The sequence below is a fragment of the Martes martes genome (assembly GCF_963455335.1).
Source record: "Martes martes genome assembly, chromosome: 1".
Classification (NCBI taxonomy): domain Eukaryota; kingdom Metazoa; phylum Chordata; class Mammalia; order Carnivora; family Mustelidae; genus Martes; species Martes martes.
The window spans coordinates 177,484,702-177,498,514 of record NC_137888.1 but is presented as its reverse complement, the minus strand read 5'-3'; the positions used below and the strand labels follow the sequence as shown (position 1 = coordinate 177,498,514).

The 13,813-nt window shown below is 47.0% G+C and overlaps 1 protein-coding gene across 2 annotated transcripts in view; it reads right to left on the bottom strand.

Annotated features, from left to right (window-relative positions):
- Positions 1-13,813, bottom strand: part of PDZRN3 (PDZ domain containing ring finger 3) — a 241,238-nt gene that overhangs the window by 59,347 nt on the left and 168,078 nt on the right. Inside the window, exon 1 of one of the 2 annotated variants that reach the window (XM_080828838.1) lies at positions 10,226-10,392. The exons of the other annotated variant lie outside the window; for it this stretch is intronic. Within the exon in view, the coding sequence (XP_080684964.1) occupies positions 10,226-10,243 (18 nt within the window). The 5' untranslated portion in view covers positions 10,244-10,392. Of the gene's footprint in view, positions 1-10,225; positions 10,393-13,813 lie in introns of those variants that run through there. 2 annotated transcript variants of the gene reach the window in all.

Genomic DNA, 13,813 nt, shown 5'->3' with positions numbered 1-13,813 from the left:
CATCCCACACAAACGACTATATGCCACCATGTTTAACATGTTTTTGGGATGAACGTCTACTTGGCACTGAATTTCAGCCCCAACATGACCTTTCCCATGCCTGTTTTGTCAGCCTTCCCTGCGCTTTCATTGAGCCTGTTGGCTCTAAGTAGGATGCCCTCTGCACACTCGGCTTCTCCCAATTTGAACTCCAAGCTTTTAAATCCCATTTATATTAAAGCCAAGTCCAACTTCACCCCTCCAAATTCATCTCTAGATCCTAGGTGCTCCTACTGCACCTGCTGCCATCTGGTGTGTGCCGGTTTCTTGGGGGCATGCCTTTCGGTCTTCAAACCATTTAAACTGGCAAATGTTAAGCTAAGTGGTGGGGACAGAATGGTGACTGTGACCAGCTTCCTCCTCCTCTGGGAAAAAGCTACAAGTTCCTAAGACAGAAACGCCACAGTGTTTTATGACCAATAAATGGCTCTGTTACAGTGATTCATCAATGAGCAAGTATTTACCGAGCATCTGAACTACACATCCTACCCACGGAGCGGACCAGAAAAATTGTACAACCTTGTCTTTACACCCAGAGAGCAGATAACTCCCTGTGGAAGATGGGACTGAACTATAAAGGGGGCAACGGGAAGTCTGAGCTGTGGGGAGCAGAGGCTGAAGACAACAGGGGCTACTGGTCCTGATGACCCCCACGAAAGAGTTATCACAAAGCCCCCTGGGGCCATGCTTCTGGGTCTGCTGTAATTCGGACAGCCTCTGTGGAGGAGGCAGGGTCTGAGCTGGCTGCTGCAAGATAGAGAGAATTTGGACATGGGAGTAACAACCCAGAGAGAACAATGTGTGCGAAATAGCGTGAGGGAGAACTTGCTGGTTGCAGTTGGAGTTGGGTTCCTGGACCATGGCGGGATGGCCAGGAGGATGGTGGCCTCGAGGGCAAGGAAATGGTGGGACAGAAGCCATGTCTGAGGAGGTGGTCTGGGACTGTCGTCTTTGTTGGCGTGAAGGTGGGAGAGTATAAAATGGTGAGAGGGTGACACAGGGTACAGGCAGGAAGTAGTAAGAAAGAGCCCAGATCTGAATTCAGAACTGGGTGTCCTGATGGGCAAATCTCGTGGTCCTTTCTTTTGGCAGATGCCAGGCTGAACTACTGCCAAGAGTGGGTCAGAGAAACGCAGCTTCTGTGTTTCAGTCTCAGCCAGGCTCAAGGATCTGGGACACACCCCTGCCATAGACTGTTTCTTTCCCCGACGGTCCGTAATTGAGCCACAGGATCCTGGACTGTTCCTGTGTGAGGGAATCTGCGATACAGGAAAAGCATGAGCTGGATGGATGACTTGGGCACTAACAGGAAGCTAACTCGCTATTTTAAAATCACTCAGAAGGTGAAAAAGTAGTGACGAAGAGACGTATTTGAGGAAGAACAACACAACATGGCACAGTGGGGCTTCGTAATTCACTTACGCCGCTAAGGTTGTGTGCTACCAAGTCAGCCATTACTCATCAAGCTTCTATCCTGGATTTACTTTCGATATGAAACAGCACTTCAGAGAATAAGTAAGCAAACAGTATTATGACCAATGACTTGTTTTAAGAGAAAAATGCTCTCACAAAGGGCTATACTAATTTTTCTTAACACTTCTCTGGGAAAATATAACAACGATATACTTGAGAACTGGGTAAAAACTATCTGACATTGTACTTCGTCCCTGAAACTGATCTATAGGAGTCCAAAAGCTAATGAAGTTGCCTCTAATACAAATGGGGGGGGGAGTAAAACACTAGATCACAGGCCACACTCATCCGCTTCGGATTCTGGTCTTATGGGCAGAGCCCAAGGGCAGAGAAAATTGAAGTGATTTAAAATAGTCTCTGATAGGATATATCTGATATTAGTGGGCTTACTGAAGCGAGACAGTAATATCCAGAGATACCAAGGTGTAGAACCTGTTAATGGGCATCCAAATGTTTGGAGGCCTGGGACCTCCACATCTTTTATCCACCGTGGGGTAGGCAGAGCTATGCTGGGTAGATCAACGAGAAGACCAGGAAATGGGTATTCTGAAGCCATGATTTATTTTATGGGATGAGCCCGGGAACACTAATGGCATCTTCTTTCAGTTTCCACCTTCCACCCCGAAGGTCCCCACCCCGTCAGCCCCCCGAGTTCTGCCCATATTCTTCCTGAGTCCCTCTACCAAGACCTACCTTGGGGCAAGGCATTTCATTACAGGAAGAGCAGCAAATACATGGTCATGTAGACAGAGCGTGTCCCCTCACAGCTCTGCTTGAGCACACCAAGCCACAGTCCTCTTCACCCGCCACGCACGCTGACTTATTAACTGTACCGTGGACGCCAAGGACTGCTAGTTCTCTGCCACGTGGTGGCTCACAGACCAGTCAAGTTATCAAGGGGAAAAGTGCCCAACGAACTGCATGGTCAAATATACGAACTGTCTTGTAAGGACCTTTAAACTAATCTGTTAGAATATTTTTTTTAAAAGATTTTATTTATTTGACAGAGAGAGATCACAAGTAGGCAGAGAGGCAGGCGAGAGAGAGGGGGAAGCAGGCTCCCTGCTGAGCAGAGAGCCCGATGCGGGGCTCGATCCCAGGACCCTGAGATCATGACCTGAGCCAAAGGCAGAGGCTTAACCCACTGAGCCACCCAGGTGCCCCAATCTGTTAGTATCTTAACTGGGAAAAAATCCCCTCAGAACGACGGGACACAACCTAAGAACTGACAAAACAGAGTGACTTGATATTGACCAAGTACTCACTGCACAATCCCTTTGGGCTCTCTGCAGCCGCACCCCTGCGGGGACGGCAAGCACGGGCACTAACATACATGCCACCCAGGCTGCTCCTGGTGACGGGGAAGTTCCCTGCCTGGAGGAAGAAGCGCTGACCAGGGTGCACGGAACAATGGACAATGAGGCACCATTTCTTCTTTCAAATACCGAATTGTACGGCAGCAAGCCAGTCCGTCTTACCTGACTTGCTCTCTTCACTTGTGTCCTCCGTGTCTCCCACAGGCACGATGCCGGTGAAGCAGACTCCCAGTTCCTGCCTCTCTCTTTTCCTTTATTCCCACCTTCACTCCCAGCTTTCTCGTGCCCTTCTGAACCCAGGACAGGAAGATTCCTCACTGGTTCAGACTGACACGGGCTAAGCCATCACTGCTTCTAGGAACCTCATGAAAACACATGTGTCTATGCAATCCATGCATCTGTCTCCCTGTTCATTCCCCGGCCCCAAGTTATCCGTGTCGGTGGAGAAACAAACTCCGTGCACTTCCTGGCTCTATCCCACTGCCCTTGTTTGGCTCCTCCAGTGTCTACAGGGAATGGGGGCCTCTCTCCCTCTGAACTCAGGTTTTCTAGATTCACAGCGACGGTCTTGCTACAATCCCTCCCACTGTGCTCTCCGACCCAGCCCCAGCTGTCTGCCCTTCCTCTGGAAACCACCAGGCCTACAGAGGTTTCCTCATTCTGAAGACTCTCAAATCTGTGGGCCCCCAACCTCCTCCTCCGCCCGCCGTTCACTGCCACACTTCTTGATAGAGGTGTCTATGAGGAGGTACCCCCTCTTCTTTCTCACCTCGACACCATGCAATTTGGTTTGCCCTTATGATCTGTCCTTCCTACAGACAAACACATCTCACCTAGGGTCACAAGGACCTCTCGAATGTCACAACCAAGAGCCTCTGTAAGTCCTCGATTCAACCTACCTAAGCAGGAGGACACGGAGGCCCGTGGTCCAAGCTTTACCTCTAACAACTTGGGAGAAAAAGGAATTGCAGTCCAGAAACACGGGGGCGGCCTTGTGGCCATGGTCACCCAGTCGCTTACGGGCAGAAGCTGGGTCACCCAGCTTCTGGTCACTATGCTGATGCTCCCCCTACCCTGTCCCCTCCCTCCCGAGCAAATTGTCACCACTGGCCCTGCTTTCCCTCTCCAGGCTGACCCTGGTAACCATCTAGTCCTTCTGAACTCCTCCTGATAGCACACATTCCTGCTGTCCGTGGGTCCCTCCAGTGTCTCATGCATGTGTTTCTTCTTCCTCCTGGCTTCTAAATGAATGTGGACGCATTCCGAAGTCCCAGCCTTTCCAGGAGTCAGTAAAGTATGAGCAGATATAAATTCTCTGCTCCCCACCTCTCTTCCGTGTGCACTCCTGTCAGTGGAGGTGCGGCATCTCTGACATCTAAAAATATCCTTTCTTTTCGTCACCTGTAAATAAGCACCCACTGCGCGAGGTTTTGCAGAGCGGGGAGAAGAGTCAGGGACTGGGGCTCAGACTGCCAATTTTGGAATGCTTCTCAGCCCCCAGGACTTGGCTTGTTTCTGCCTGAGTGTCCATGTCCTCATCGAAGCACACAGGACTGTTGCGAAGACCACTGAGAAAGCTTTTCTGAATTACTCGGTACCGGAGCTGGCTCATAGCACTCACAGTAAACGGAAGATTTCAGTTTGTTCTCATTTAAAGTTTCATCACTAATGTCTGTCAGGGAGGACACTAAGCCTCTCTTGCTTCTCCTGAGTGGCTCAGTGTCCTTAAGGCTCAAAGACGCACAGACTGAACGGCATCACTGACTTCAGATGTGCTCTGATGGCTGCAGGAGGAGTGGTGTGGGGAGGACAGGGGAAAGAGTTAACTCCACTTGGGACATCAGAAAAAGCTTGACCATGAAGAACTGAACATTGGTCTGGACCTCGTTCCCCCTCCTGGGAATGAGGCTCCTCTAGGAACCACATGCCAACTCTGCCTTCTGAAAAGAGCAGTATCATGTCAAGAAAAATGCCAAAACATTTAGAAAAGAATCACTCAGACTTTGGGGAGCAACAGAAATCCCCCATTATTGGATAGGTGTGGTGGTGGGTTGGTTAAATGCAGATTCCTAAGCCCTGCCCAAAAGGGTGATGGTTCAACAGACCCGGGCACCCACCCGTTTTCCATGCAGGAGGTCCTAGCAGGAACATGCCGACTGTGATGTGACACCAAAGTCAGAACGGGCATCTTCCTGTTTCAAGCTAATCACCTCCACCACCACTACCAGCTTCCAGTACTTATTAAGCAGGTTCAATTTCTCGCGACGATGCTGTGCGCGGTGTGGCTGGGATCACGAGGCTGATGATGTTCCTGGGCTTTTGAACCTCTGCTTGTGTGTTTGAGTTTTACTGAAGCCTGGTCTTTGAGAGAGAGAGAGCAGGAAGAAATCACGGATAATTAAAGCTTAAAATATTCTTATTTCACGGTGGGGATAACAAGTGAAACTACAAGTAATGATGTAATCCAACTTGTCAAAAAGGAAAATGAAAAGAGGAGACAGAAGGCAGGACAGAGCCTTGGGACCTGGCGTGCCATGTCATCTTCTAATTAACTAACTGATCCTTTAAACTGTCAAACTCAGAGAGGGGCTCCGTGGCCTGGCGTCTGATTAATATTCATATTTGGGCACTGGATGCTCTGATTTAGGTCCCAGTGGTTGTAGTTAAACATCAGTCTTTAAAAAAGAGAGAGAGAGAAATAAAAACCGGCCTGGCCAGCCAAAATCTCCAGGTTTTACATTCATAGGGAAATGAGGGGAGGCCACCCTGAAGTCCATAATCCACGGCGAGAACAAACCCTCCACGGATGCATATTGATTTCTGAATCATGATGAGGACTTGTATATTGAAAAAATAATTATTTTGCCTCTTCCCACTGGCAGCCACATTGTTAATCACACTCTGTGCCCCATTGTTAAATAAGTGAACGGCATGTATAAAATTACATAGCATTCGGTAATATAATCAAGCTTTTAATTTCAAACAAAAATAATTGAATATGTAATTTAATCAAAGCAAGCTAGAATCGATCATTTAAACTATAGTAAGTGGCAACCTGGACTTTTGTTCTTATAGCACAGGCTGCGAAAGAATCCATTATTCCCTTCCTCATATTGGCTTTCCCTGGCTAAAAAAAATAACCTCAGTCCGGGGTATAAGAAACACCCGTTCTAACAAATGCTTTCCGTGGAGAAGGCAGTTGGCTCGAAAACCAAAACTGGCTCCCTCGTGGTAAGTCCGGTTCACACTTCCAACCAGCAACAGCCGGGCAGGACAACCCGCGGGTTGCTCTTCCAGAAGGTGGTAACATGAGGAAGGGTCCCTCAGAGGCACCGGACCCACGAGGCCTTTTCCTTCACTCTCCGTTCACATTTTAAAAAATTTAAAAATCTTCCAAGGAAGGAAACAATGCAACCCAGTTCCACTGTGAGCTCTAACGGCCACGGCTTTCAGAAACGATTTCCCAAATTCTAACCTGAGCCTGGCCTCTCACGCTGTGGATCCATCCCACAGTCCTCCGTCCTGGATTGAGACGCCCCGTATCCCATAAACGTTCTCCGCTGCAATTCCCCTTTACCCTAGAGAACTCAGAGGACATCCTCAAGCTCTTGTTTAACTTACTACTCAGCTATTTCAAGTTAGCTTTAAAAATGGGGGACACTGCAGGCTCAGACTGGGATCGTATTTCACACGCTTTCTGAAAACAAGTGGTGTGGAACAGCTAGACTCAGGCTGATGAATTCAACCACCAGATACTGAGGCCCTACCATGTAATCAGACACATTAATAAGACGCAGTTCATTTCCGTTTGGTGGGGAGAGAGGCCATACCACTCGTACGATCAATACATTTTTAATAAAGGAACAGCCCACTTCTAATAAATAAATAGATACATTACGGATGGCTTGTAGTGCTTTCTAGACTGAGAAGAAATTCATGGCCATTTTCTTTCAGGGCACAGGTTTACATTCCAGAAGGCATTCACGTACCTGTACTCAGGAGACCTGGAGAAGGAGGAAAACCACCCAGAAGCATTAAGAGTATGTGACCTGGGTCACAACCATCTGTGAAACATCACAACTAAAATCTCCCGGGGAAAGATGGGCTGATGCCACCCATCAGGAACCTTGGTTCATCGACCCCCCCCCCCCAAGTCGATGGTCAATAACGTCCTTCCCCCTGATAATTATTTCTAGGATGACTTGGAACCTTTCTCATGCTCTTAAAAAAAAAAAAAAAAAACAGAAAAACCAAGAAGCTGACACAATGCCAAATCCACAAACGCCCACCTCCGCTTGGAGTCTTGGCCGTCGGGGACATCTACTGTCACTGCCAGGCCTGACTGAGAGCTCCACACAGGGAGGAATCCAATACTGAGGCAGGGAACGTCTTGACGTCTCACTTCAGAAGTCAACACACAACTTCCGTGCACTGCCTGCCACATGACGTCCTGTGCCGTGTTCCTTGGAGCTGCAAATCCTTCTTCGGGTGGGGAGCAGACTCCGGGGACACCGAAACTGGCTCCAGTCCACAGGCAATAAGGTAATTAATGGTGTTTTTCAGGGCAAGCGCAGTAAAAAAATAATTGCTCTCAAATTTTTACTGCTAATGAATGATTGGTACAGTCAATATTTGTGTTGTTGGGAGTGGATGTGTGTGAATGCGTGTGTGTGTGTGTGTGTGTGAGAGAGAGAGAGAGAGAGAGAGAGAGAGAGAGGATGAGGAAGAGTCTTTTGGATGCAAATGCCCAAACCAGTCTATCAGCTTGGCTAACAACTTTGAACCTCCAGACCACAAATGTTGAATATGTTGACTTTAAATGTCTATGGGGAACACATGCCATGGATCAAAGAACACAGTGATTAATCCAACAGAGACTAAAATCTGTCACTTTGGTCATGGTGCAAAGACGTGCCAAACAAGATCAGGAAAGAGAGTAAATAAATGGGAGAGAAATACCAAAGTTAAATTGGTTTCAAAGAGGGGCTGAGCTGCCAACTACCTGTCTCAAGGCGACTGGGTTAGGTGAACACATTTCCTTCCCCAGCACATCTGCCCACTTGTGTTAAAACAGCACTTCCCCTTTCTTAAGACAACTACCAGCTTGCTGACGCCAGGTAACTCTCACTCACGCTGTCATCATTTACTACCACATTAGGTCATCGGCTTTCCCTCTGCTCAATCCCACAGACACTCTGGCTTCTCATCACATATGCACGGCCCTGCGGACAGATTCAAAGAGAACTCTGCTCGTGTGGTTTAGTGGGAAGTTGGTTCTCATAAGTAACAGAAAGCCACTGCTCGTATGAACAGTGAACACAGGGAGAAAACCGTGAGAGCCAAACACAATCAGGTCTTGGCTATAGTGAATGGAAGACACACGCTGCCATGTTTTTTGGGTTGTTTTTTTTTTAATGGGCCAGTTTGCCCAATGGTTAGAACACAGCTGAGGCTACAGCAGCAAGCCTGATTCCCATGTGAGGAGGACAAATGGCCTCGTGGCTGCAGAATGAATCCTTCATCGCCACATCACCCCACAAATACGCATGCCTTGGGTCGGGGCAGGGCCCATGACTAACACAAAGGCTGAGTCAATATGGTGGGTCAGCGGTGGGGTAGAAGGAGGGGAGGTGCGGGGAGTTAGACTGGGCCACAGACACATTTCTTTTCTCTGCCTCTGATGGGGTGACGGTCATTTGTTTATCTTCTGCCAAGAAGCCGCAAACTATCGGCCACACAGAGTCCTGCAGACTGACGGGGAAAGATACACCTTGGATGTTCCTGTTAAATCTGCTTCTGCCTTACTGCACGGAAGACCTGGCTCCGAGCCAGGAACCCCGTGCTCCTCCAGGAAGCCAAACGAGAGGCCGAGTGGCTGTGGCTGGGCCCGGCTTCCCGCACAGTCCCACTGCCGCCCCCGCACTGCTGTGACTCATGCATTACTACTGGGAGTGCCAAGGCGCACGCGTGTCCTCTCGGCTCTCTTTCTGGCCACCGTATTTCACTTGGTTTCAAGTTCTGAGAGACTTCGGGGCTGCTCCCCCCACGCCCCCCCCCACCCCGGGCAAACCAAGCGAACGCTTCAACTAAGAGGGTACAGTTGAATAATTTTATAAGTTATTCATGAAGTAACAACTGCTGTCGACAACACAAGCTTTCCAAAGGAAATTCTTTTCAACCTGCCACATAGCTGGTGGGTTGTTTTTTCCCCCCAGTCCACTGCAGTTGTCCTTAACTTGTTCTTCTGTATAATTTATTGGGCAGCTGTCAAACATGCATGTTCTCTTGTCTCCTATCTGACATATGCACGGTGAGAAATGACACCGGAAATGGGCGACGAACACACGGACACGCTCGAGACTGAATAAATGAAAGCTGAGGAGTACAGTGATGAGAGAAAACAGTTGGGACAAAGTATGCTACATCCTCTGCCAGCAGGCAGGCCTATGAATGGACCCACTGTTGAATTCTTGAGCGGCCGGCTGAAATGGGACTGACTTCACAGAAACACTCATTTTAATATACATGAAGTTGTTTCCTTCTTGCCTTAACTATATACACACACACGTGTGTGTGTGTGTGTGTGTGTGTGTGTGTGTGTATATAAACTTATGTGTAATTTTATATAATCTACAATGATTTTACAAAGTCAACAACGTTGATACTGTAATCGAATACACAGTTTGAGAAACTCCTGAATTTCCCCGAAGAGAACGCCTAATCCCTGCAACGGGCCAAATAACGCAACTCTGCAAACCTCACATGCACAGACAACTGATCTCCACGCTAACCCACGGAGCACTGTTGCTAAGCGAACACACTCCTTCCTTTTGATCTCTTTCCATCTCCTGCATTGTGTTCAGTGCCTCTTATCCTTGTCCAACATCAACAGGTCATTTGCAGAGTGGTCAGTGCTGGCCAACAAAAATAACCATTATAAAACCTCTAGCATGTTTAAAATCAACAACCCAAGTGGCCTACACTGTTTAAAGAATAAATTCCAAATATTTTGATGGCAGAGGGTAGCCAGGGACTGTGAAAAGTACAGGTACAAACTATAGTTAAATAATCAGATCACAGCAAGCTCTTCTAGCACAACGCTCTCTATTTTTAAACCAGCTTGAAAACAAATAGAGATACAGCGTCCCTTGGGCAGGATGGTAAGCCCGGCTCTGTGCCACAGGCAGGTATATTTCAGAAGAGGTTCACACACATGGCTGAAATTACCCGTATGGACACAGATGCAAGGGTTCTCAGCCAAATCTCCAAGAGCCGAAGAATTCGAGAGCCCAGACAACCTCCGAGCAGGCAGAGGCAGTGACTCTCGCAGTCTCCAGCTGCCTCTCTCTCTCACCCCCAAAGCCCATTGACAATGACCCGCCTCCCGCTAGGCTCACCTGAGCAGGGCGCTGCATTGCGACACCAACGAGCCTCCAAACAAACTCTCCCTTGAAAGAACAGATATGGGCTGATGTGAGTAGTCTGAGAGCTGCTGATGTCTCCCTTTGAGGATGACATGGATCCTCACTCCAGATTTGCCTCTTCTGCTTGCGTTGCTCAGGTGGTTACTGGAATTAATCTGCATTATCTGAGAACACAGTCATTAAGCTGGGTGGAGTAGTATCTATAAATGCTAAGGACCTAGTGGGCCAAGAATAATATTGACCATGAGGAAGATCTACCTTTACTGCCATGGAGAGATGGCTAGAACACGGTGCTAATTGAGAAACAGGAGGTTCTAGAACAAGCACGCACAGAGCTGCATTATTTTAACACAGAACTACATAGGTGGATGAAACAATGCGTGAATAAATGAATACATTACGTCCAGAGAATGTTTATTCAAATCTCTTCTCTGTGTACTGGGTTAGCAGCTGATCTGAAGTCTCTGCATTATTATTATCATAAAACATTACTTAAATATTGATGTTTCGGTCTGATTGGCTTATCATCCTTAGGAAATTTGTCTTGAATTTCTACACTCTATACTTGGGGCACCAGCTGATTCCTTCTAGAGGTCCATCCAATTTTGCAACTCCTATTTCAGGCTGTTTTTCTAGAAGTGCACACACCTTTCTGGCAAACTGGACCCTCACCATTTCGGAGTTCCCTTCCCCAAATTTATTTTCGTAATAAACTGAAGTTCTTATGATTGGGAAAAGCAGCTGTTTTCATGTCGAAGAAACAATCACCACGAGGAATGACCAAAGACTATTCTCAGATCATCACCACTGATATGCTTTAAGCATTACTCTGCACCAGACATTACTTAATTTAACCCGTATGATAACTCCACGAGGTAAAAACATTTGCCTAGGATCGTCTCTCCAGTTTGTAGACAAGAGAGGTGAGGATGAAAAGGTTAGGGAACCTACTCAGAATCACACGGGGACTGCTGGAACCAGAGTGAAACCTCAGTTCATCCAAATCTAAAGCCTGAGTTCTTCTTCTTTTTTTTTTTTTTAAAGATTATTTATTTGACAGACAGAGATCACAAGTAGGCAGAGAGGCAGAGAGAGAGAAGGGGAAGCAGGCTCCCTACTGAGCAGAGAGCCCGATGTGGGGCTTGATCCCAGGACCCTGGGATCATGACCTGAGCCAAAGGCAGAGACTTTAACCCACTGAGCCACCCAGGCGCCCCTAGAGCCTGAGTTCTTAATGCCTCCAGGTGCCATGTTAACATTACAAAACAGCGACACTACTATCTCCACACGTGTAAAGAAAGACATTGCAGACCCAGGAAACTGAGACACTGGCCTCTCCATGCCATAGAAATCTATTTTCTTACCCCCAGAACGGCTCTCACTAGCAAGGCATATATAATTTCTGAGCTTCTATTTTTCTCACCTGTAAAACATATTATAATAAATCTTGTTCCAATGATGAAGATGCCTTATTTATTTCCAAAGTCTGCTGAGAAGGTGGGATGTAATATCCCAATTTTACCAATGATGGGTCACTTTTCTCCAGCACTGAGCAACCAAAGAATAAAATTGCATTTACGTTTTTCAGACACAAATTCATACAAGTCAAAATGTACATTTTCTTTACTTTCTTCATGAGGCCAACTCTCTTCCTCTGAACCCCTGCTAATTTTCCTGATGATGTTTGAACAGAACATGCTGATTTGCGTAATTCCATGTCCAGGCACAAAAATAACTGATGACATCAGCATAGTTATGGGAATTAAACTTATTAGTTAATTACAGAACCAGCAGAGGGAGCACAAACCCTGCATAAATAATAACCATTTCTTTTGGGCTTCTTAAAAAACAGTAGCAGTAGTCATAGGGAGAAATACATTTAAAACTAAATTACCAGTAGTCAGAAGATGGTCTCTCGTTCCTTGGAATGGTGTTAAGGTAGAAATCCAATATATTGTCCATACAATTTAGATTCACATATATGTTGGCCTTCTTGGGTATCTAAGAGGGAGAAAGTGTGTGTGTGTGTGTGTGTGTGTGTGTGTACATGTACGCTTGTGTGCCTCTTGGTATCATGGTGATACCCTCTCCACTGGTGGATTAATTAAGGTGCGATGATAAGACTTGCCTAGAGTTGGCAAATATTTACTTGTTCAACCCTGATATCAGAGCAGCTTTCATTTTAGCTCATCCTGATAAAGTACTAAATGAATAAACCAATTTTATCCTTTTAAGATGCAATTAAGGCTTACATTTAAAATAGAAGAAAGGTTTGACAAAATAGCATAATATCTACTGGTAAAAAAAAATCATATATTTAAGGAACTATCAGCCTTAAGTACTGCTAAGATTTTTAAATAAATGGCCGTATTTTTGAATTTGAAACAGATGTTGTTGACCTTTTTTTCTGCAACAATAAATTACTGACAGACAGTAAAGAGACTAGGTCCCCAACCAAAATAAGACTTCCACATAGACATGGAAGAAAAAGGGCACCCTTTTATCAGTCCTTTGATAAGCTGGGTCAATTCCTTTAAAGATAGCTATGACCACCCACCCACCCACCACCACCCAGCAAGATGTAAAATTCAGCCAAAGAGATAATATAATGAAAGACCTGATTTCCCTGTCACGGATTTCTTCTGTTGAGTTTGAGAGGATGGCTTCCCCATCACTGACATGGGCAAATTAAAAAGGGAAATCATGGAACACATTTATTAACATTTAAATTATACACGTCCTGATACACTACAACAAAATGTTTATTTCAGAAAAGTCTTCTGCGGAAGTGGGGAGGGGAATACATTTCAGCTTTAGCTCACAGAGAGCTGCCAAGCCTCAGGAACAGGGAAACGGTGCTGATGAAGAGACACTATGTGTTCGGTGAAGAAAGGCCCCAGTGCACGACTGTGTGACTCAGGTGAGAACCCAGTGGGGGTATGATGTGGGCCCGGGCTTCCACCACCCTCTCCACAAGGCCCCGTCCTGTGGGCAGCAGTTCCCGTCATCCTGTTAGCCCATGCCGACCACCCCAGGAAAGTGGACCGGGACCTGCCGGTGGACAGTGGACAGCAGACCTGCCATGGAAGCCGGAAAGGCACTCCAGTACAGAGACCTAGACGCTGGTTATCAATGGGGACAGACGTGCTCTGCCCTGGCCACCCCCCCCCCGCCCCCACCTAACTTTTTAACTTTCTTCTCCCATCAAGGACTCTAAACATAGTGCAGCCTCCAAATGTGGCCCTCATCTATTGGCTGCAGTTTACTTCGGGTGGGTCTGCTTTCCTTATGGACGTGATCAGAGGAACGGGAGGGACCTGGGTGGTCCCAGTGGGCGGGCTCTCCTACGGTGCCTGCGGTGAGGGCCCTTACTGACCACTCCCAGGTCTGATGCCAACACCTGTCTTTCAGAGACTGATGGCCTCTTAGTGGTGCTTTCTCCCACACTCAAATGTCGCTCTTACAGGGTCGGGTAACTCCCTGTGCCTGAATGCTGTGTCTCAGCACAGATATTCATGAATCCTTTTTTCCATTTAATTGTCCCACAACATTCTGCATATT